We start from the raw sequence: 25,257 nt of genomic DNA, 5'->3' as shown, positions 1-25,257 counted from the left end.
CAAGAATGTTTTCCATAGTTGCTATGTTAAGGGACTGGTGGATACCAATTATTTCAATTCTACTTATTTTTCCTGGGTATAAGGAAACTTCTGTGCTCAGGGTGATAAACATTATAATAATAGGAGTCTTCTGATGTGGACAGTGGAGTAAATAAGGCAAATACCTAAGTCTCATCAGAATGTAATTAAATGCTATTAAGAAGTCCCAAAAGTGAGAATTAAGGGATCTATGTACAGTACAGTCAATGATGGGTGATTGGAGTTAAATTATTGAAAAATAATAATGTTGCTCAGTCAATGTAGATGGCACGTTAATTAAAGGTTGCCAAACTAAATGTTTTGTGGGGAATGTAATGTGATGGTAAACAATCAATCTGTTTAAAATCTCAAATGTATTATAATTATCAAATTATAAACATCCAGCGACAATGAGTAATATTACTATAATAAAACAGATTGTTCCAAACCTTGATAATGATAGGCTGAGCCATAAACCCATTGTAAAATACTGAGAGAAAATGATTTACTTAATGGTGAAGTCACCCAGAGACTCAATAATCCAAAATCATATCTGGCAGTACGCAATTTTTTAACTCAACAGTGCACAATAAATGGGTTGGGGTTAGGAAAAGGAAATAAAGGTACAAGTTCCTAATCTGGAATGGTGTCTCATGTAAGTATTGAACTATAAAATAATATATAATTAGATCATAATTACCCATTCATATAAAAGCAGGATTTTTGTAGTTTCAATTGGTTGAGGGGAAGCTCATTTTGAACAATTTAACTGTTGATTCATTTTATTATGGATTTATCAGCAGTTTATGAATAATTAAAGGAAAAAGCACCAAATACTTATATTTTAGAAGCTGGATCCATTACTATTATTATGATTAATTTTCATGTTTTTACAGTTGTATCCATATGGTTTGAGTACAAAAATCTGAATCCGCACAGTAACTAGTGACAAAAGATGCTAAAGTAAAGTACTTGCGTACAGTACATTCCGCCACTGATCTGTCCTCACGTTATTTATTTCATATGTTTTTTTCTAGATGTAATGACTTCAGTGAAGTTGATCCCAAAGCCCAAAGAGCCACTCCTCCTTCCAAAGCCAGGCGCAGACGGGTGTGTGTCCTGTGCTGTGGTAGCTGGTGCGGGAATACTCAATGGCTCAAAAAAGGGAGAAGAGATCGATGCTCATGATTATGTTTTCCGGTAAGGAAGTAACCTGTGGCAGGTCAATCATGAAGAAGCTCAAACATCCCTGTGTCAACAACAATGTCATTTCTTTGCACGTTCCCTTTTTACCAGACATTAGGATCAGTATTTATTGACAATGACATGCAACCGGCAACACTAATAAAGCCTAATATTTGATCAATAAGAAAATGCCAATAAACATATTGTGGAAAGGAAAATAAAGCCTAACATTTACTGTTATCTTTAAAAAAAGGTTAGTTATTTGCAACCCTGGAGAGCAAATGCTTTGCTTAAATAAGCAACATAGATTCCAGTTACAAAGATACCATTGAGGGAAGCTTGCGATTAAAGGCTGTAAGCATACGTTGTAAAAGTACAATCAAGTCGAATTGTTGCACCACTGGTTTGAAAGCTTAGGAGGTTATTAAATCCTGTGTTTTCTGTGGAGTTTCCCATAAGGCCCAGACACACCAAACTTTAAAGACCTAGTGCCAACAGAGCCGACTATTGGATGAACTGGTATTGCTTGCGTCTAGGACAAAAAGTTGCACATGATCCCAACTGCTTGCACATTTGAGGCTTTTAGATGCATTTTTTTTATTGTTTTGTGCTTGACTATACAGAGGATGTTTACCTGTTCAGTTACATACAGGAATACACTTTCGTAAATGTCACCACTCTTATGTTGGCACGCATTGTTATGTGAGATGGAATTATTGATTGAACCATCTGCCAGTGCCCAGTAAATATGACTTATCTAGTTTAGCAGGCAGTACAGGTAGGTGAATGTGAGCTAAAATAAGCGTGCATGTGAAGCGATCCCTTCCATGGGTCTTTAACGCACTATTACCTCAGCTGTGATAGGGTGGCACAACCCTTGGATTACTGTGCAGTTACCACCATATTTGTTGTGCATTTACACCACAATGAACTCATTTGCATGTAATGAAGGTTAGCTTCTAAGCTAACGAAAGTACATTTATTGAGGCCCCTTTCACACGTGTATCTGTTTGTGCGACAGGATGAACGGCGCGATCACGAAAGGTTACGAAGAAGACGTGGGAAACAGAACATCAGTGTACGTTCACACGGCCCACTCAATCACTTCATCACCAAATGTGTTGAGGAGTTATGGATACAAAAATGTCCCTAATGATGAGGTACGAATGTCATGTTTAGTACTTTTAATGTGTAATTCCATACACATACAAACAACATTTTCAGTCATCCTTTTTTTGGCAGGGTATAATATATGTGATGATTCCTGAAGCGATGAGGGATTTCAACTGGCTCGAGGGTCTTCTCAAAGGAGAAAGGATCAGTGATGGCCCGTATAAAAACAGGAGGTAAACACCAACTATCTATGAAATGAGTAGAAGGTAAAACAAAAACAAATGCAGTAATTCCAGCGCTGGGATATCTTTGATTGGGCCTGAAAATGTGTCGCCGGGCCTCCCATTTAAAGAGATCCTTCTAGTTTTCGATGTTTCCTTTTTAAAATAATCCAAATATATAATTTTCCGATTATGAAAAGCATCTACAAAGATGGTGCCTTATTCAACTGAAACATTGAACAACTTAAACATAGCCTAACAGTGTTACTAGGAATTATTATAGACAGTATCCTTCCCCCTAATACTTTTTGTAGCAGTGATAAAGCCAAAGCGATTAGCATTTAGCAGGAGATTTGTGTAGGCTAGCAATAGCTAATTGATATAGTAACGGCTACTATTCACTAATGTTCCTTTCCTTTTGAGGGGCGGGGTGTCACTATCCATCAAAAACACTTAATACCCTTATACAATGTTTTACAGCTGAAGTGACTCATAATGTTGAAATAAACCAACAAAAAAAGCCTTAAACATTTAAGTCTGCACTTAAATGATAAATCTAGAAACATTACAAGAGATAATGAAAATGCATTTGTATATGTTTAAATGTCTCTTGTAGGACTATTAAGTACTATCTCAGAAGTCATTTGGCAGTGTGCCATCAGGAGCACTTATGTGTTATTTATTTAACTCATTAATTGACTTTGTATTTCAAAATCATTGCTTTATACAGTTGAGTGTTATTAAGAAGGGGTGTTCTTTAAACTTAGTGTCTGAATCAATGTTTCATAGGCCGACACGTGTCTCCGTCAATGAAACCAGCAGCACATGAACCTGACTCACCTAGAACACGGTGTAACAACAGTTTTGCATCACGCTCCATCGGGGTACTAAGTGCATTGAAAAAAATAAAACACCTGGCTAATGATTTCTACATTTACAGGCCACGGACGTACTATGCAGGGCAGTACAATGAGACGCGCTTCTATGTTCTTCACCAGGATTTCCTCAGATACGTGAAAAACAGGTAAACCACCGTCCATAATCCTGTCCATCCTTTAGGTAACAGTTATTTATTTGTACCTTAGGTAGATTTAGTTTGTAGATAAAAGACGAGGGATCCATCAGACACACATTTTAAACAGGCAAACCTTTCAAAAAGAACCCAATGCTCCATCAACTTTAAAAACTTTTTTTTAAATCACTAGTACAAAAAGGAACAATGCAGCAAGTAAATTAATAAATAGACTTTGCTTACGTAGCATCTGTACCGAGCCCCTAAGGGGACGTGAAAACAAAAAAAACAACCAACTTTTTACTTTATATGATTTTAATAACAATGGTAATAACTGGAAAAAGACAATGTGAAGCACAGCAACAATAACTAAAATATTTTCTCACATTAACATCCCAAAAAAATAGGCAACCAAACAAAATGGATAGTCAAAAGTCTACACTTTTTATAACATGTGGAGGCTGTAATTTGTTTTCTATTTTGGATCAAATATGTTTAAGGATTGTTTATCTGACACTGTTCATCGCCTGCAGGTTCTTAAAGTCTCGTGGTCTGCTTACTTCACACTGGGCGATAGTCAGACCGACCAATGGGGCATTCACTCTCTTCCTAGCTCTGCACACCTGCGACACTGTAAGTTCATATTACCTCAAACTTGTACACTTGCCATCTATCCTTTAGGTATCCAAGCCTATATGAAGAATAGAGTAAACAATACTCTATACAGGTCATACAGGCACAGGACATTAAGTATCGGTTCTCCTGGTTCTCATATAAATCGAGAGGGAGCATTGCAGCCAGATTCATGCAAGTGCTGCAATTTATGGTTAAAGCTAGCAATCTTTAGCTAGTAGTGGACCATAGGACCTAACCATTTTTTAGTCTAACACAATTAAAAATGTTACTTGACTCGGAACATGACTGCCACCCAATGGCTAATGCTAAACAACACCTAACCTGCCATGGCCTTAGTCATGTTGATATTTCTTAGGAATATGGTTGACAGATTTTTTTGGGAACATTTTAAAATGAATTGCATGCATCTGGTGCACTTTGAGATGTGCTTCAGCCCACCTAAAATCGGCCTATCTACGCCACTGATGCAAAGGTGTTATTTTAAAAAAACACACATTAAGTTGACAGAACACTCAAATGTTATTCAAGTCATCTGCAAATATGATGCTTATAACCTGGAAGGTTTAAGTCATTGATCTTTAAGGTTTATCCTCTTCATATTTGTCGAACATGATCGTTTTCTTTTCATTCATGAAGTATGACGCTGCGCTGTCAGTACGCTTCTCCATGTCTTTGATTGGTCAAATGTGCTAACCCCGCCCCTTTCATGTGAACGCGCTCATAGCTGGATAGTGAAACCCTGGGTGGATTTACCGAGTGGATAACCAGCGTCAAAGGACCGCGTAGCGAGATTGTGTTTGTTAGGGTTAGTTAAGCCAGATAACTCAAAGGTATCCGGGGTATGTTGAATTGGCTTCGTCGTACAGACCACAGGAGGGTTAAATTATCTCAAAATAGAATCTAGTTATAGACTTTTAAATAGTGACCCTGCCTGACTCCCAGTCTATGACTAACACTCTTGGAACTGACACAGACACATTTCCTTTAAATGTGAGAGGGCGTCAGACTATAGTCTTTTTAAAGTCTTGTACTGTATGTTAGGCATTAGAGGAGAAGATCTAACTATATAACCTGTCCTAATTAACATGGTATATATTGTTTGATTAATCCCTCTAAAGACTGGAGCGTTAAACTGTTTAATTTTACTCTATATGGAAGTATTTCTTGCCAATGTTCAGTGATTTTCTTTAATGGTCCAAAAAAAAAAAACCTGACCTTTGGACAGAGCCAGGCTGTTTGCAGCCTTGATGCTAAACTAAGTTGACATGAAAAGTTTATGGATATTCCAATCTTATTCTCAGCAATAAATTGAATCTGCATATTTTTCAAAACTGTTATTATTTTATAAACAAATCCTGCTGTTGTTCATCATTGCCCCTGTTCTCTTTTCTCAGGTGAGTGCATATGGATTCATGACTGACGACTACAAGGAATACTCCAACTACTACTTTCAGAAGATCAAGAAAAATGTGGTTTTCTATGCCAACCACGACTATATCATGGAGAAAAATCTGTGGAAAAACCTTCACGATAGCAACATCCTTAATCTATATCAAAGAACAAATTCAACACAAGAGCCAGGAAAGGAAAATAAACTCTGATACAGGTAGAATGGCATTAATGGAACCCATTATTTTATATAACTGTTATATTTGTATTATCATATATGTTACAAAAGAAAGTGGAAGACAATGTGTGGCATGCTCTTTCACAATCAGTGGCATGTTGCAAAGGCTCTGTTCTAGATGCATGTGAATTAATGTCAACATCTCGCTTTATAGTAATATTGGGTAATGTTCGCCAAATTGAAAAGATGAATAAATGTTTGAAAATCGTAAAGGTATGATCATTTGTTTGATTCCTATAGAAATACACAGACTACAAAAAAAAAGAAAAAATCCTAGTCCTATACGCAACTAATTTACAAAAAAAGTTAGCCTAATCCATATCGTCGATGGAAAAAATGAGCTGTTGAAGTTGAACAGCCTGAGGGGCTAACACCAAGCTTTGTTATAGACTAACAAAGATTTCAGACCGGGACGTGAATCATAGCTAATCCAATGGTGGTAACCCATAAATCACATGTGTATACAGCCTGGGCCTGCACTGCCTAGATTCACCTGAGCGTTATACAAACAAATGTCTCCACCTGCTGATTTGTTGGGGGTAGGACTACACCGCGAGAGTGCAGTAAAAAATTTGTGCTGAAGCAGTAGAGAAAGCAATGGGTAGAAATGGAAATAAACGTAACTCACAGCACATTGACTGTAGACAAAATGGTAACTTTTTACTATTAATTTTTGCTCTACAGATTAATCTGTATATTTAAATGTAGGATCCTTTCTGTATCCAGTATCTCATTATATATTATGAAATATAATGGGGGCTACATTTAGCCATTATTTCTTCACCTTTTGAATCACAGGGAAAATGTCCTCTAAGGAAGATTGTTTGTCGAAAATGTTTACCATATTCATCCTTGTGGGATTTTTCCATATAGTTAAATACAATACAGGTCTTAGCTTCCATGTCACTTGTTAGGCACTTTTACCCTTTTTAGCGGGGTTTCAACCAGTGCCCCCCTGATCTGAAGAGCAACGCACTGAGCAACAGGATCCCTTATCTGTCAGAGTCTATTGAGTCGGGGTGCAATCTTAAAGTTGTGCATGTCTGAGTTGTTACCAATCCAGGAGACAATATCCTACCACAAAGCAGATCGTTCATCCAGCTGTTCCAGCGGCAATGTGGATCTGGGTTACTGGGAATCAAGCAGGGAGTCCTGCCGTCTCCTGGAATCACTGGATGTTCTTCACTGGATCTTCTCACTCAATATAAGCCTCAACCTGCATTATTAAAAAAACAAAAAACAACAGCGTTATAGTCTCTGCTTGTTTTCAACTCATTTAGGGCCACAGAGTCAGAACTAAACATGGGGAAGCAGCGTTCAGTTATTATGCAACAAATATCTGGAATAAACTCTAAGAAACCTATAGGTCCGCTGCAACTCTTACTACTTTTAAATCCAGGCTGAAGAGTTTTCTTATTGTCGCTGCTTTTAATTGAATTATTCATATCTCACACTGCACTGTAACTTGTATGCATATATTTTATACTTGTGTTATTCATGTTTTATGTTTATTTTATTATCTTTTCTTTTTAATGACTGTTTTTGAATGCCATTTAATGATGTTTTTCTACTACACTATTTCTGAATGCTCTTAATGTCTTTCATTTTTATAAAGCACTTTGAATTGCCTTCTGTCGAGGTGCTATATAAATGAACTTGCCTTGCCTCATGTTTCCCTCTCTTATTTCATGTTACAAAACATCATGTGACATAGTTTACAATTTTAACATTTAACCTGCAGAACATGACGTCTCAATAACCTTTTTATTTTTCTGCAGAAATAAAATAACTCTACCTGTTCAACCATTTAAACAAAACAATCATTATAAAAACACTCTTAGCAGTATCAGTAAACCTATTTTTTTTATTGTTCTAATGCACAACAAATCAATAAATTGTTTCTAGCAACCAGAGGTTGTAGAAGTACTCAGTTATTGTGCTTTAGTAAAAGTAAAAGTATGTGAGTGAATGCTCTGTTACAAGTAAAAGTCCTGCATTCAAAATGTTACTCAAGTAAAAGTAGAAAGAAAGGTATTATAAGTACCAAAAGTAAAAGTACTGACTATTCCAATGGGACCATTTAGGAATAATATATTATATGTTTAATTATAATTTTTGATGCATCAACGTGTTTTTAAAGATGGTGAAGGTGCAGCTAGTTTTAATTAACTGTTGATTATATATCACATCAATAATCCAAATCTGTAAGTAAAGAAAGGTCTTACATGGTGTAGTTGAGTAAGAGTTCACGAATTACCTCTGAATTTTAGTGAAGTGGAAGAGCAAAGTATTGAAAGATTCAGGTAAAGCACAAGTCCCTCAAAATTATAAAGTATAGTACTAATCTATTTAGTTAATGTACACCACTGAGAGCAACATAAGGCGTAAGTGATTGATAACTCGCCTACATATTAGAAGAAAATCAACAAAAAGCGCAGTAAAAAGCCAGAATGTCTTTTACATGGAAATAACATTGTTGCTAACATACAACTAAACTAGCACAACAAAAGTGAAACTAGCTTTAGCTTACCGAGCATGGGAAGTTCAGCTGACCCAGATGAATCCATGGCTTCTGGTGTTTTTAGGCCTTTGCAGGGACACCGTTTCAGTGTTAGCTAATAACTGCTAGACTTTAAACACTTTTCGGACTTATTCCTATAGTTTCCAAGCCTCTGTAATGCTCAATTCGGTCATATTAAGAAAGTATAAGTCTACTTATAGCTCAGTAACTCGGAGGACCTGCACTTCACTCTCTCTTAAGGTAATTATTCAATTGTATATAGTTACTCATTTATAAGTTTACCTGCTTTGCCAATTCTCTTAAAATAAAAATGTGAAGAAGTTACAAAACTATTATTAATCGAGTTAGCTTGAGTATTCCTGTGGGTGGCTATTTAATATATTTATTTTTGGACGGGAGCTGTGAAGAGTACTCATTTCTGTTGCTCTAATTCTGTTAAAAATACACAACATAGGTCGAATAAAACAATTAAACATTACCTAGCCATTCAGGCCAACCGTTATAAATTAATACACATCATTGTGGCTTTTTTGTTTTGCTCAGTGTTAATCATTCTAGAAGTGAATCATGTTTAGGGATAATGCAGAAAGGTATTAATTCGACAGTTCTGTGAGGTCTGTTTGCTTCCACATGGCGTCGTTGTTTTAGGTTCTTCGTTTGGGTAGACAGTAGTTCTCCAACATCTTGTTTGATAAAATCTCTTTCTACGTGAACATTTCTAAACAAATGTTATCAAAACATTATCAAAATAAAACATACGTCGGTGGCATTGCAAGCTCTACGTATGTACACTATTATATTTAAACTTCTAAATGAAATTGCAAAAAATAATAAAAGAAATGCTCGTCTCCCATCATGCATTGCGACACGTTTACAATCCAACAAACCTTATAAAGCTCACAAGCAGACCCAACAATCCTCACCAACTCTGCCCTGTCTATGGAATGACAACAGCTTAAACGTGTTCATTAACGGTGGTGTTATTTAGTGATGGTTTTCCGCGTGTCACTGTCAGAACCGTCAGTTAGCGTAACTGTGCAGAGAAGCACTCCATTACCGCGGATCTTCTGCAGTATCGCTTCTCGGCCTTTTGGCTAAGATCAAGTGTAGTATCTGTTCTTATCAGTTTAATATCTGATACGTCCCCTACCCGGGGACCATATATTAAATTGATTTTTGGAATAGGGAGATGGAATAGGGGCTTGCTCCGTCCACTCCACGCATCGACCTGGTATTGCAGTACCTCCAGGAACGGTGCACCCCCTCTGACTGTTGAAAGAAACCTGCCATTCATTACATCGTTGATACGGTTAGTTTCGACTTTCTGCGGTAATCACGCCATGTTTATGCTTAATCCTAGTAATGTCACCACCTACAATGAATTTGCTTGTTTGAAATATCTTTGTGGGAATTAGTAAATAGTCTTGCACAAGCACAGAGTGAAGATATTTATCCCAAAAATCAGTTTTTGATCAGTTGTGTGGTTATTATTTGCAACACAATTACTATTTTCTGTCAAGCCCGTTAAACCCGTAACGCACGCGCGTGTGTGTGTCAGTGGGCAGTTTCGAAAACTGAGGCTGAAATCCCGACATGCATTGCGATATATATTATAAAGGGTTTACCGATGCAGAATAACTCAATAAACGTGGGTTCTTCAACATTGAAAGTCTACATACATATATATATATAATGTCAACACACGTGTGCCCTGTGTGTATGCGTGTAGCGTGAATGGGCGGTTGTTTCCAAAACTTATCCCGAAATCCCATGATGCATTGCGATATGGCATAAAAGTCTAACTAATGCCAAATAAACGTGTGTTCCTCTTAAATTGAAAATCAACAGTCGTTTTATTTCTCAGATTCTTTATTCATTTATTATGTGGATTAGGTTTATGCAAAAACCGACTTCACAACACACCAGCTCTTAAAGTAGTTTTCTCGGGAATATGGTCTGTGTGAAACGCTGTAACCGACAGATCACTCTTGGTTCTCTTCAGATCGCATAAATCTTTCGCCTTTTACTAAAGATTTCCGTGGAGAGGACCAATAAGAGTTTTAACTAATTTTTTGATGCCCTGCTTCATGCGGGGCTTCCCAAAACTGTTCAAAAACAAAGTGAGATTGGACTCTGCTGAGCACACTGTCCTTACCATTCTCTATAAATACCCTTACCTCATAACATCTCATAGATTCAAATGAAATAGTTTGTTGCAGAAATTCAAATCCTCAGGTGAAGTAACCGCCAATAGTACATTTTGCTGATAATACATGAAGCTTATATTACAGCTATGATATTTGTTAAAGTGTGTGATCATTTATAGTGTTGCGACCATAACGTGTAATACCCCTTTATTATCCAAGGGAATATATTACAGTTTATTTTTCCTGGGACAGCGACATGTGAACTCACAGTGTTGCCCCACAGCAACATGATGAGCGTCCAGGCCATTAACAGATGCAGTAAGCCCTCTAAGTATGATTCCCTGCCCTTCCTCCCCGGTTCGTCCCACAGCTCCTCCCGGTTAAAACGTGACACACATCAGTTGTGTGACAGGTCACGTGACGGGCCGTTGCATTGATCCGGAAGGAGGGAGGGATGAGGGGGAGGTAGGGGAGGTAGGGGAGGCTGATGTTGCTGAGAAACTGCGTCAGGTCAGCCAGAGTCAGTCTGATTAAACGGGAAGCTGGGTGACTGAGCTTCAAAATAAAGCAAACATATTGAGGCTGCGATGCAGTCATTGTTCTAGCATGTTAGCCGTGGTTTTCCCTAGGAAAAAAACAAGGTTCCCTAAAAGTTATGAGTTTCTGAGTTACTTTCACCTTTATTTATTATTTGCCGAGTTTAACACATTTGAATTTGAAAATACCTTCTTCTTTAAAAATGATTGATTTTGACATTTTTTGGTGTTTCATCAAGATAATCTCCCACTTATAGTAAAATTGTGAATCCAAGAGCTCAAGTGTGGCCTGAATAATATGTATATACTTATTGTATTTGTTCCCCCTATTACTATTATTGTATGCAACAAACACAGACACAGTTTCCTTGAACATTAAAAACGTACTTGGCAATAAACCTTATTTTGATTTTGATACCCCTCATTCCACGGTGAAATTCCTTTCTGCTCCAGACGGGCTTTCGATTAGTGGTTTAAATATTCGACATTTTTCATTTACAAGTGCTGGTAAACTCGCCCTGCTCAGCTCCAAACAGCAGAAAAACCAAGTTAGATACTAGCCGTCGAGGAAAACCAACCATTGACAATTAAAAGAATAAGCTACATTTTATGTAATGTCAGGAATGTGTGTTTTCTATTCTGTTTTGGAGCTGTTATGCCCCCTAGGGGCCTAATTTCTATAAGTGAAGCTTTAAAGACTCTTTTTATAAAGATCCTCCTGTAAGAGTTTTTATACTTAAGAATTATTGATAAAACTCAACAGCCCGACACGAAATCTGTTGTTGTATAAAAATGGTTTATTAAAAAGTTGTTATTAAGTCGGTTTGTTATTGGATTTCTGTTAAATGTCATGTGCTTCCTTGTGTTTTCTTTGTCTTGTAACATCCTGGGACCATGTCAGCCTTTTGATTTAACATGTATCCTTTGGATTTTAATTTCTGTGTTAGTATCTATCAATCATTGAAAAGAAAACAGACTCAATAAACTTTTGTTGTTGCTGTGAAACCAAAGCCTGCATATAGACTTATAATGTATCCTTTTTATACACTTTTAGAGTTTAAACGCCGTTTTATTTTGAAAGTCTTCACCGGAAGTGTCTTGTTCTATTGATTTCTTGACGCTGGTTTGAGTCCAGTCCAGCTCGCCTGCATTCCTCCTCTCTCTAAAGCCTGACCGATAGAGACAGAGAAAGAAAGGGGGGAGAAAACACCGATTATTATTCTCAACCGTGTTGGATTTTCTGGAACCACGGAGTCGACACACACCGGACAAACCGACCAGACCGGGCCACACAAAATACCCACAGCAAGCCTGCTCCGTTTGGACCTAGCTTAACGACGAAAAGGCGTGTTTTTATTGAATAATGACCCGCTAATGTGCCTGTGTAGGTCAGCTAGCGAAAAGCAGCTTTGGTGTAACAGCCTCTCCACGGCGGATATCTCCTTTTTTTTTTAAATGAGGATTTGCAAGATGGCTGATGACAGCTACCCCTAACAAGGACAGAAAAGCGACGGCCCCTTTAAAACTAGGAGGGTATATTTTTGTATTTTCTATTAGTTAAATATATCAAATATGGCTGCTTTTTAAAAAATAATGACCATAGCCTATATCAACCTTGTATCTTTGTTGGTAGTGTTGATCTGTACCTGTGTTATGGTAGAAAATGGTGAGGTGACGTCTGAGTCAATTTATACGATTTAATCGAGATAAGGAAGTAGGAAAATAATGGTGTTGGCTAAAGGCTGAGATTGGTGAATCAGGTGGAGAGCAACGTGAAAAGATAAAATAATAATATTGATCTCGGTGTAAGAAGATTTTAGATAGATGTGTCGGAGGGGGGAACCAAAAGGCTTCTGCAACAGCAGCCAACATTCCTGCGGATCCTTAAAACCCTTTGTTTTGTGCGCAGGAGCTGGACTCGACTATTAAAACGATTAACTATGCAGTAAACAGGCTCGAAATGATGGCCCGGGTATGATTTTCTGTTTAATGAGATTATAAGGCCTTTGTTGTCGACTGAAACCTGGTAGAAAAAAGCCGAGGCCTTGTGTACAGATATGCGAGCGGTGCCACATAGCAGGCGGTATTCATCAGATAGAAATTTCGCTTTTATGTTAAATAGAAGGGCTGGAGGTAGCTGCGTTGTCCGTCTGACTTTGTGAAACACTATTTCTTTCTACTGCCAAACCGTCGCTGGGTGTATGTATAATTAAGTTGCAGGTGGAGGCTCCTTTAGATACTTATTTATGATTCAGCGGACAAAAGCATTGCGCTGCGTTGTGATTATTGACGGATTCAAGCGTCCTTGAGGTTTAGATAAAAACAGATTCAGGTTTTTTTTAAAGCTCTCTTTTGTGTGATAAGTATTCAGGGTGTGGACTGGACTGTAGCAGTCCCTTTTCATGGTTTTCATGCTTCGTTTGTTGGTCTGAAATGGTCCACAGTCAATCATAATCCGACGTTAACGTAAAGGAAGCTCAAGGTAAGGGCCCGAGCAGCCAGCAGAAAAAAGGGATCAAGTGTCTTTTCATGTGCTACATAGAGATTGATTCACCTCATGATCATATGAGTAGTTGTGATGAATAATAATTAAATATTTAGTTCTCTGTGCCTTGTTTGCTTTTTTACCTGTAGCTGACAGGCTTTGTAGCTTCCTGTCGGCCTATAAACAGACACAGAAGCTGTAAAGGCAGGCCTCTATGTGTGTGTGTGAGTGTGTGTGTGTGCATGATTTAGAGGAAAGGAAAGCACCGTTTACTGTAATCTGTGTAACGTCAGCCCCTGCTGTGTGTGTTGAAATCACCAAGGTGTTGTCATCCTTTGCCTGAAGCCTTCTCTGGTCAATTCTTCTGGAATTTGCCTTCATGCTGCAGCAATAAGCAATACTCACCACCTGTCAGGGAGTTTAATTTGGTCACAAGGGTTGATATATACAGACTGATTTCAGGACGGCATATTTTTTATCCTTCTTTTTTCTCAAGTCACGTTTTTTTAGACGTTTTTCTGCGACGACAGAGAGGCCTAAAGGTCTTGTACAAGTGGGAACATTTAGTGTATGCCTGCCCACACCATGATGGCCTCTGACATGGCTGAGACGTGGAGGAACTGTTTTGAGGAGGAGCTCATCTGCCCCATCTGCCTGCACGTGTTCTCAGATCCTATCCAGCTGCCCTGCAAGCACAACTTCTGCCGGGGCTGCATCAGCGAGGCCTGGGCCAAAGACTCCACGCTGGCCCGCTGCCCCGAGTGCAATCATGCTTACACTCAGAAGCCCAGCCTGGAGAAGAACCACAAACTGTCCAACATAGTGGAGAAGTACAACGCCCTGAGCGTGGAGAAGGCCACCACGCCTGCGCTGCAGTGCATACTGTGTCGCCGAGGCCCGCCACTCCCCGCAGTGAAGGTGTGCCTGCGCTGCAACGCCCCTTGCTGCCAATCCCACGTCCAGACTCACCTGCAGCAGCCGTGCTCGGCCCTCGGGCACCTTTTGGTGGAGGCGGAGGCGGTGAAGGCCTGGACCTGCCTGCAGCACGACGAGTACAGACTATACCACTGCGAGGCAGAGCAGACAGCCGTGTGCCAGTACTGCTGCTTCGCCCGCTGCCACCCTAGCCATGGCCACGCCGTCACTGACGTGGAGCTGCGACGCAACGACATCAGAGTAAGAAAAATATACTTATCGTACACATACATTAAACAAAACAAACCTTGGGGATGCTCAGCATTGGAAAAAAAACTAAATTGCTATATTTTTTTTCTTCGTCGATATAAATCGCGATACGATAGATACACTGCACTGTCCTTTCTGTTGGCATTACAACTGACTTTACAACCAAACCTTCCTTTTCTGGGTTTTTCTCCTGTTTCTCGTTCATTTTCAGGTTGTAAACGACGGCTAGCGGGTTTCATAGGTTGATCAACAAGGGTGGTGATCATTGGTACACCAATTTCTACCCACAAACTCTGTGTATCCAACGACCACTATAATCTGAATAAATTATGTCATATCAGACAGTCTTCATGGGGAAAAAAGCGGGCCGGTTTACTTTTGTGTCAACAGAAAAACTTTGTATAATGTTGTGTTTGCGTTAATTTGCCCATTAGACATTGCGCACCCTGCAATAGTTCTATTGCACATGCGCGCATCACAATGTCGATGCTGAAAAGATGTATCGTCCAGCCCTCACATACTTGTTTATTCACCTCAGGATGATGGCGCACACTGACATTGTGAAACAAAGAAAACTTCAGCTGGTGGTTTGACATCATCACTTGCTCGTATCGATAGCGGATTTCAGATAGCTGGCAAGGAAAAGCGAAAATATTGATCCCTTAGTTAATTAGTCAAAATCAAATGATGACGAACGGTTGATTTTGTTTTGGTAGAAATTTATGCAAAAATGGAAAATAAACCATTAGTTCCATGGATGTCCTCTGTTGGTCAAACAAAATACATTTTATGAATGAAAATAGTGAAAATGTTCATCCAGCTTCCATTCCAAAGTGATGTCCTAAACGTCTTGTTGTGTAAGCCCTAAACCCAAAGATAGTTAGTTGATATCATACAAAACAGAAAAACAAATAGATATTCCAAATTTGAGACACTGAAAACCTAATATATATCCAGCTACTTTTTAAAAGAAATATTACTTCAAATTGATCGATTAGCAAAATAATTAGCTTTTATTTTTTCAGTTTATCAGCAGATTTATAGGTCAGCGTATCGTTGCAGCTCTAGTTCTAACGCCCTGCTCTGTTCGCGAGAAGATAACCGTTTGTTGTGGACCTGCTTGCAAGAGCTTTAATTTCTTCGGTGATCAATAAGTGCTCCCTAACATACCAACATTTAGCTTTACACAAACCAGTGAGGTCATTTTTAATTCACCAAAACAAAGGGCATATTTTAAAGTACAGATTTTTGGCTACAGAGTTCTCAATTGTTTATGTTTTTGCCAAATCACTTGACTCAATCAAAAACATAATTTCCCATTTTAGGACACAATTGCATTTTGAGTGTTTTTTAGCGGCCGTGTGAGTGCATTTTTCAGTCGTGATCCACTCCAACCTCCATTCTCATCTGTTGGAATGACAAACAATGCAGTGGAGGGTGGAACAATAAGGGGCCCTCAGAGAGCCTTATCTCCCCAGCACAGGTGCATCCTAGCTCAGGGATCGCCAGTTGTGAGGGAGGGGTGGGGGGGGACTTGATACAAGGGGAAGTGGATTAAAGTGATTCGTCACTTGATTCTGCGGTCTACTTTGGGCTTTTTTTTAATTAACCTCTTCCCTTCCTGGGAGTTTGGTGCTTGCTGTCTTCGGGTTGATTTTCCTACCCCTTTTCATTTTTTTGACGGGGCCGCTTAGTCAGAGGGAGAACCATGAAGGACTCAATGCTGACTGACTCATGTTGTGCACCCAACACCCTGTTTAGGTGTCAACCGTGTCATGCTCGGGTGTATTTCCTGTTGGTAATGCTATGACTCAGCTTTTTGTATAGTTAATCTGTCGCTTGGGGCACAGGAAGGACCGTCGGGTGGGACCTGGTCCTAATTTAAAAGCTGTATTGCCAAATTCCTTCACAATTGCATATTTTTCGTATATATATATATAGGATGGGAAAATACATTTGAATGGGCTCTATGCTCACAATAGACCTTTATTAACTGCAGACATTTTGACATCCAAAGAAAATCACAAGCGGCATTGATATTGATGGCTCAGTTCCATTACATTTCCAAGTTAGGTATTACGCACCATACCAAGACCTCCACTAAGTGGAAGGCGGCCATAATTAATGGTAATAAGTACACAAGTCAAAATGTGTGCTATGAGAAAGGTTAATTCACTGGCTCCACGGATGGTCCCATTCCCTGAGTTTGGAATTTCATTCCAGCCTTGGTGTGTTCATTAGCTTTAGGTCGTACCGTGGAAACTACATGGATGCTAATAGATATGTTGTATTTATTACTAAGAGCATTTAAACATCACATAAAGAGCTCTTAAGCTTATGTTATTCTTGGTTATAGCAGTGATTTTCCCTAAAACAACTGAATGTGTGATATACCGGCATTGTTAGCAGGTTAATACTAATTAATAACTCTGCTAACTAATATAGGTTTGAACTAGACAGGAACGGTTAAAACTGTAGTTAATCCCATATTACAATTTGTTATGCAAATCAGTATGCAATAGGTGAATGAAAAACGTGTATTCTCACCTTATACTCCATAATATGAAGCAGGAACCTGGCAAGTTGTGTATCAACCAACTTTCTAAGTTGTTGTTCCAGTGGTACTGTTTAATAGACAAATTAAACTTGTACATTTTCAGAGGTACATTACAAAAGCAAAAGGCACATCATCCAACAAGGGTAACTATAGTCCTCATTAGAATGAATTTATAGTATTTCAAATATAATGTCCCAATAACATAATCTCAAACATTTGATCATATGATTATCATTTGTTGTTTTTTGTTCCTTAAAACTTATTTTAATGTTGGAAATACACATTGGTGAAATCCATAGAAAAAAAAAGAGCAAATATAAAAGGAGATTGGTTGTTATATCTGTTCCGGCATAAGACCCAATAATTCCCTTGGGGATCTCCGTACGTGGGAAATGGAAAAACAATCTTCATCACATTGTGACATTGATTTAGGCCATATTTATGGTGGTGACTACTGAAACACCCTCCATGTTGAATGCAATCATGGAATGCAGAGTGGAGTGGACCCCTCTCCCCACACACACACACACACACACACACACACACACACACCATACAGCAAGCCCCACACCCCTAAAGCTCTTTAAATCCCCCCCCCCCCACCTAATTCACCTCACCCTCTCACACCAGCCTCTCCAGGCGAGGGCCGACCTTCCCTCTGGCTCTGAACTCCTGCTCTGGTGGCTCTGATGGAAAAGACACTGTGGTGAAATGACAGCTAAAGAGCACCCTCCCCTCTTAATACCCCCGTCTCTCTCCCCCTCCCTCCCCCAAAGGTATCCCATACATTTAGTTGCGACCCCCTCTGGGGCGCTTCGGCTCCTTCGACCCTGTTTTTCCCCAGGCTTCTGCTCAGAGCCTAACTCAATCAATCAGCACAACCAGGTCACAGTTGTGTGTGTGTGTGTGTGTGTGTGTGTGTGTGTGTGTGTGTGTGTGTGTGTGTGTGTGTGTGTGTGTGTGTGTGTGTGTGTGTGTGTGTGTGTGTGTGTGTGTGTGTGTGTGTGTGTGTGTGTGTGTGTGTGTGTGTGTGTGTGTGTGTGTGTGTGTGTGTGTGTGTGTGTGTGTGTGTGTGTGTGTGTGTGTGTGTGTGTGTGTGTGTGTGTGTGATATATCTAGGACAGTGGTTCCCAACCATGTGCCACTGAGGCCTAAGACTATGAAGGTTTTCATTCCTTTCGAGCTCTACAGCAGCTGATCACGAATGTTAAATCAGCTGCTGATAAATTGAAGTGATTGGGTGATGATGATGATGATGATGGTATGTGACCAGATCTTCCGCCTTTGAAAAACAACTGATTATTGTCTTGCAGGATTATTGACGGATTCAAATCCCTTTTGTTTTTAACATTTAGTCTCGACGGAAATATTTCAGACAAATTTGTATAGACATTCTTTAAAATGGTACTGACTTCGGTGACCCTTTTTTGAATTGTCTTGTTCTAGTGTCATCTGTCTGGAGAGAAAAATGGCTGTTATTTTTAAATGCACATACCATAATCCATAAATATTAAACAATTTACAAATGGTGTTGTTAATGTATTTTTAAACAATATCAATCGACCAATACACACATTATTTCAATGACATCATTTTGAGACTTTGTTTTTGCTCTTACGCAGTCAACACAAATCATTTTAAAACACATTGGTAAACATGGATTATTTTTTAATCTGGGTATGTTAATCTAGTAGATTATTTGTAATCTCCAAACATCTAGTTAATAGCGGCAACAATCAATATTCATTAGGCATCAATATTTGATAATCAAGTCGTAATTTCGGTCAATTTTAAAGCCGTAATGCCAAAAATGTTGTGCTCTCAGCTTCTCAAGGGAGAATGTTCTGGAGTTGACTGCTGGTTAGATGTCCCCCTGGAAAAATAGTAGATCAAAATAACTGCTGTTATTTGTATTTTGGTGCTAATTAGCAATCATTAGTGTGCTAAAGCTTGGGTAGGTAACATTTAGACAAGAAAGCTAAAGTAAATGTTTTGATTCTCAAATGTTAAAAAACAAGCCCAATGTTGACAACTCCTCTCCAACGAATGTAGCTAACAGCACTAGCTCCAGGATTCACTAAATCTAGCGAGAAAGTTGGAAAAACGGACAGCCGTCTCTTCAGGCCTCCTTTTTAAAAGCCACTACCCCAAAGTTATCATGGCTTTTGGTTGGTACAGCTGCTACAATGACCACAGCCCAGATACAGGATTTATTTCTCTTTTTCAAAAAGTATTGATTTTATTGATCTCTGTATGACTGTAGAGTATTTCAAAGGATGTAACAAAAAAAAAGAAATACATTACCATCCTAGTTTATCACGCTCAGATGGTAAATACATGCGTAGCATAATCACATTAGTATTCTCCTTTTAGCATGTTAGCATGCAGACCTTAGCATGAAGTACTTTTTCACAAAGACCGTAGACTCTTGATCCTGCTGGTGCCATTATTTTTCTCTGTAGCATCTTATCAGTGTGCTTCTCTATCATTAAATGTTGATTGAGGATTATTCATATCTCACATTAAATATTAATAACATGAAGGATTAGCAAATCTGTGTCAATGACATTCCTACTCTCAGACTAACACAATGTAGGGAGCCATTCATTAGGTTTTTAAAATGTATTTTAGCCTCAAGCTGAGCCGGATGGGCATTTCAGTTTTGCCTGGGCAACCGTCTGCTGTAGTTCACATGCCGTCGTCGTCCTAGAAATAACAAGTGTTGTTGCCACAACATTGCCATAAGAGTACAGAGAGGCGAGCTGCTGGAGCTCTTTCTGCGTCTTTACGCCCGTTAAGCTATCTCTGCTCGCTGCCCCAAGCTCCCCCAACATTAGTCCTCACTCACTAATGCAAACACAAAATAGCTGTTGGTTGCTATGACAGCAATCCTTTCCCTCCTCCCCCGCAGGGATTGTGTGTTGACTGGAGACTAAATTAGCTGGCTCCCAGATCCTAATATCTCAGGCATGGGAGGGGATGGTCCTTGCTAGCTGAGGTCACAACTTCCAAAAAGCTCAAGACTTTCTTTCTTTCTTTCCTTCTTTCTTTATTTATTTCTTTATTTCTTATTTATTTATTTATTTCTCACCTCACAGCAAAGCCTGTTAAGACAGCAGGAGCGTGTGGAGGAGCGAGTGCAGGAGATCGAAGAGCAGCTCTGCAAACTCGACTCTGACAAGATTGTGGTGGAGGTATGTTTTATACACCCTATATATCTATGGGTGCAGCAACACACATTTTTCCTTGCCTTTTTATATAACACAAAGAAACATTTGGGTGGATTGATGTTTGTTTGTTTCTCTACAGGACAGGGTGTGTGAGCTGAAGGAGGAGGTGCGTCTGCAGTACCAGCGCATGCACCAGCTCCTAGAGGAGGATCTCGGTCGGACACTGGAGGCTCTGGATCGGGCTCAGGCTCGGTTCTGCCAGGAGAACGCTGCCCAGGTTTTAGCTCTGGGCGAGCAGCGCCACGAGGCCCAGAAGCTGCTGAGCTCCATCCACACAGCCTTCAGCAAGGCGGAGGAACTGAGCTTCATGAAAAACACCAAGCCTGTCAAAATCCTCACAGACAGGTGAGGGAGACCTTGGATTTTGACTGTTTTGCCGCAGGAATGAATCAAGCGTCGAAATGATTCAGCATTTTAGCACTTATGGTTGCCTCGTCTCAAAGTCAATGGGTTTCTAAAAGTGTTTTTGTTTAGATGCCTCAAATAAGGTTTTAAAATGTTATTCCACCACTTCAAATGTGTCAGGAAATACCCAACCTCCAAACTACTTCTTTTTGTAGCTGTTACGTGTCCTTCAAAATATGGTTGCTGACAAGTTTTAAAAAAGGGCTACAGAAGTTGTTGGCTATTTTTTACATCATGCCTTGCGAGCCTTCAAAGCCTTGTGTTGACACTTGCACTCCTGCAAATGATTCTACCTCATACTAACATACTTGCATTTGGTCCCGGCCGTGGCGCAACTGGCTGGGGCACCTGCACCGTATGCCGGCGACCCGGGTTCCATTCCCCACCCGTGGTCCTTTCCAGATCCCACCCCGACTCTCTCTCCCACTTTCCTGTCACTCTCCACTGTCCTATCCAATTAAAGGCAAAAAGCCCCCCCCCAAAAAAACATACTTACATTAATTGGTGTATGTTCTGATTGGACTTCTGTGAAATTGTCATAATAGTTACACGTATAAAGCTGAAGTCATGGGACCGTGGTGTCGCAGGCTAACGTTAGCTTTTACCTTGCCTTCACACAAAATCCATTAAAGTGGTGTTGATTTGTAAAGAGTATCTTGCTGAACGAGGTGTATCCTAACTTTTGTTTGCTACAGAGTTCCTTTTTTTGCAATAATCCAACATGCAACAAAATCCTGTTGGCTTTTAGTCAATGAAACCAGAGTGGTGCTAGCTTTGGCCTACAAAAAAGCATTCTCCCTTCAGCAGTTTATAATACACAGATGTGTTTTTCCAAGCTGACGTGTTATCTTGATTTTTGCAGGTCTCAGTCATGTGTGGGCAGCAGCCTCCCTCCTTACAAAGTGGGGAATCTAAACTCTAAACTCTTCCTCTCTGAAATTGCGAAAAGAGAGAAGAGCCTGAAGAGAACGCTGGAAGGTAGGATCTCAAACGCGTTTAAATCCTGCTCATTACGGTCATGAAAGTATTTTTTATTTTGAATCGACACTCATCTCCCCTTATTTCACACCTTCTCTTCTCTCAGCTCCCCTCACCCCTCCCTCCACCTTCCTGCAGACTGTTCCTGCGTACCCCAGCGGTCAGAGCTCCGGCTCTGGAGCGGAGAAACGGAAACATTCCACTGCCTTCCCAGAGGGAAATGGGAACGTCGGAAAAAGTGCCGTTCCGGGTTTCAAGGACTCCTCCTCCTCTTCCTCTTCTTCTTCCTCATCGTTAGCAAAACAGCCCTACCTGGGCTCCGGCTCTGCCTCTGGAGAGGGTCAGTCCACCAATCAGCAGCCTCTCGGCCCCTGCGGACCTCCTCACATCAGCGAAAGCGGCGGGACAGGAAGTGCAAGCGGCTCTCTGACTAACCATCATTCAGGCTCCGTGTTCAGCTCCTCGCACTTCCCCCCCGGTGGCAGCAGCTCCTCACACTCCTCTCAGCAGGCCGTGCTGCCTCAATACGGCGGTCGCAAGATCCTGGTGTGCACGATGGATAACTGCTACTGCTCCGGAGTGCCCTCGGTGTCGGGCCACCGCAGCCATCCCCCGTACCCACGCTCTGGCTCTTTCCCCTGGGTGAGCGCCCAAGACTACCCCCCTCCCCCTGGCCTGGCCTCCGGAGGCCCGTCCATGCAGGGCTTGGCAGTGAGGGACTGGATAGACGCCTCGCAGACGCATAGACATGCAGATTTTTATGGGCTGTATGGGCAGCCCTCTACAAAGCACTATGTCACAAGTTAACAGTGTAGACACACACACACACACATACAAACACACTTGGATATAGAGACAGGCACCAAATAGCACACCTTTACCGTCTTATTAACCGGGAAAAGAATATACACACACTTAAATATTAAGATTTATACACACACACACACACACACATAGAACATGCACACACATTCGGGGGCAGGGTTGATCTCTTTGTGTTTATCTTCTTTTCTTTGATTTCAGTCAGTGTCTCATGTAGTGTATTATACGTAAAAGCCAACACGCTTACTCTGGCACAACTTATCATTCTTCACATAGACGAGAAACAAAGAGAGGCCTAAGAGGAGAGTGACACATGCATCTTTTTTTAATTTATAAAACAGAAGATGGATTGGTAGAAAATGAACTGTTATTAGGAAAACGCCTCTTCATGGCTTCTCACTGACGCTTAAAGTAAGAGAAAGCCATGCAGTGTTGAGCTTTTCCAGTTTAGCGCCTCATGTTTCTCTAATATAATCACCCCTCTAGTTGTACTGAGGTCAAATGCCTTATGTTATTAGCATCATCTGTTTTTCTGCCCAGCTCACTTTGTTGGATAGGTCCTTTTTAAAAGAGGAAATGCCCTACATGTCTTCATATTTTCATCGTCATGGCACCTCTTCCTTTCTTTGCTGAGTTCAGGGATGGATCGTACGGCTTGAACACAAAACGCTCTTCCATGGAACACCCACAATGCACTTGTGGACGCCTTGTTATGCCTGGACTACAGATGCAGGGAGCTGCATCTGAATGGCCGGTTGACCCTGGCCCAAAACGTTTTGGGAACTTATTCCTATAGCACTCGCTTCCTGCTATCTGGCTTCCCACAGGACAGAACATGATCCTCTGACAAAGACTGTTTCCATTTAGTAATTACTATGACTTTGTGTTAATTGGTACATCTGTAGGCGTCATGCTTGTCTAGAGAGACTCTTTGATTTTAGAGAAAAAGGCAAGACTGGAAAGACCAAACCAATCAAGCATCTGGATTATCTGAGGATGCTGTAATTGTACTTCCTGCAGGGCAAAGATGTCACTTCCTCTCAATAAGCACACAAGCTCTTGGCTTCCTGTTTGCAGCTGAAAGCATGCAAGGAAGAGTTTTTTAAAGCACTCAAAAGAAGAACAATGGGTGGAAAAAATGTATGCAGTTTTAAAATGAGTGTACGGACAAAAAAAGAAGGGTGGGAGGACTTTTTTTCATGAACTTTTTCTAGAAGAATAAGACTGGACTGAACGAAATGTAAGCAATTCTCATCATCCTAAAAAGGAGCTGTTACAACAGACAAGATAAAGAAAGAAAAAAACAACAACATAAAAGTATCTTTTTTGTAAATATTTTGTGAAATGGAAAAATTACAGATGTGATTTGGAGAAGGGTTCCAAATAAACAAACAAATTTAAACCGGTCTCTGCTGTCAACTCTGTGTGCTAATCTTGTTGTCCCATGTTTGTTTAAAGGGCAAAATTATATCATTTAGACATGCCGATAAAGACTTTGCAAGTCTGGAAATATTCAATTTAGCTGCCTTTTCAGGGGGCTTGAATTTGACTCTTAAAAGCAATTATGCAATTAAGAGACATTTCCATCCTTTATATCTGACTTAAAATATAAATATTTCCAGCCTGATTTAACATTTCTCTCATTTGTATGAACTAAGAATCTCTTTCTCACTGTTCTTTTCCAGTTCATACGTCATCTGCTTTCTCTATATGACTTTGAAAAGAAACAACCTCCTCCCACTTGTACCCGAAACATCACACATCCTCTGCTTTTCTTTCCTCACCATGCAAATAATCTTCCCGTGCATTAGTGCATTTATTTAACTTCAAAGATGTGTTAACAGAAGGCCACTTAAATAAAGCTCTAAATATCTCTGTGTCCACACAGTACATACAGTGCTCATAAGTATGTGTGGGTGGATGACCACAGAGAGAAAAACAGGATGGATAGAAGAAGACTAGAGATGAGTAGACCGTCGGTGTTTGTTCCCCTCAGCCTGATTAGATGTAGCATTAAAGCTTTCCCCCTAACAGCACTTTGAGCCTCCCTCACATTCACACAGCATGGATGATCCACCTGTGTTTGAGTAGGCCAACAGGAAATGTAAAAAAAATGGTTCTTGGGGAGGATACTTGATGTTTATGGACAAAGACTTAGTCACGTTTTTGAGTCGGATGAAAGAATGATATCATTTTAGTGTCTGTACAATAAATATGCCTCGATGCTTAGATTAGCTCAGTTTAGCTTAGCTTGGATTTCTTTTTCCTTGTACTTGTTTGTTTGTGCTCCCTGTTTCATGCAGAGTGGAACATATGCTAAAATATAACCACTGTAGCTTCCTTAGTCACCATTTTCAAAATTGGTGAAGTCTCCAGTTAAACTCATACTACTGTTTTGTAATGAGTCCTCCAGATACTGCTGTTTTTTATACTTGTCATTGTGAATACTCTTCTGCACTGAATTAATATGTGTATAGGTATTAAAGAAAATAAATCAAGACACAACAAAGCTATTGAAATGTAGTGCCTGGATAGCTGTTATCAGTATTTGTGCTAAGCTAGGCTAACAATCTGTAGTA

General features: G+C 40.0%; 2 protein-coding genes and 2 non-coding genes across 6 annotated transcripts in view; all 4 read left to right on the top strand.

Annotated features, from left to right (window-relative positions):
• Positions 1-6,024, top strand: part of LOC134871387 (alpha-N-acetylgalactosaminide alpha-2,6-sialyltransferase 1-like) — a 7,150-nt gene extending 1,126 nt beyond the window's left edge. The window contains exons 4-9 of one of the 3 annotated variants that reach the window (XM_063894161.1): positions 1,056-1,218; positions 2,225-2,363; positions 2,446-2,549; positions 3,478-3,561; positions 4,083-4,182; positions 5,580-6,024. In XM_063894161.1, coding sequence (XP_063750231.1) covers positions 1,056-1,218; positions 2,225-2,363; positions 2,446-2,549; positions 3,478-3,561; positions 4,083-4,182; positions 5,580-5,786 — 797 coding nt within the window. In that variant the 3' untranslated portion in view covers positions 5,787-6,024. Of the gene's footprint in view, positions 1-1,055; positions 1,219-2,224; positions 2,364-2,427; positions 2,550-3,477; positions 3,562-4,082; positions 4,183-5,579 lie in introns of all 3 variants that reach the window. The other 2 variants (XM_063894160.1, XM_063894162.1) reach the window with 2 other exon arrangements.
• A 3,383-nt stretch (positions 6,025-9,407) lies between these two features.
• LOC134871423 (U2 spliceosomal RNA) lies at positions 9,408-9,598 on the top strand. The gene has a single exon (XR_010166689.1). It is a non-coding gene; the product is annotated as a U2 spliceosomal RNA (small nuclear RNA).
• Positions 9,599-10,315: 717 nt separating this feature from the next.
• LOC134871430 (U5 spliceosomal RNA) lies at positions 10,316-10,430 on the top strand. The gene has a single exon (XR_010166696.1). It is a non-coding gene; the product is annotated as a U5 spliceosomal RNA (small nuclear RNA).
• A 1,694-nt stretch (positions 10,431-12,124) lies between these two features.
• On the top strand, positions 12,125-24,080 carry trim8b (tripartite motif containing 8b). Its single transcript, XM_063893160.1, has 5 exons — positions 12,125-14,677; positions 20,342-20,437; positions 20,553-20,818; positions 21,741-21,856; positions 21,963-24,080. Exons 1-5 carry the CDS (start codon positions 14,072-14,074, stop codon positions 22,661-22,663), a joined length of 1,785 nt encoding a protein of 594 aa, XP_063749230.1. The 5' UTR covers positions 12,125-14,071; the 3' UTR covers positions 22,664-24,080.
• The last annotated feature ends 1,177 nt before the right edge of the window (positions 24,081-25,257 follow it).

Source organism: Eleginops maclovinus, chromosome 10 (genome assembly GCF_036324505.1).
Source record: "Eleginops maclovinus isolate JMC-PN-2008 ecotype Puerto Natales chromosome 10, JC_Emac_rtc_rv5, whole genome shotgun sequence".
Lineage (NCBI taxonomy): Eukaryota > Metazoa > Chordata > Actinopteri > Perciformes > Eleginopidae > Eleginops > Eleginops maclovinus.
This window is presented reverse-complemented; position numbering and strand designations above follow the sequence as displayed.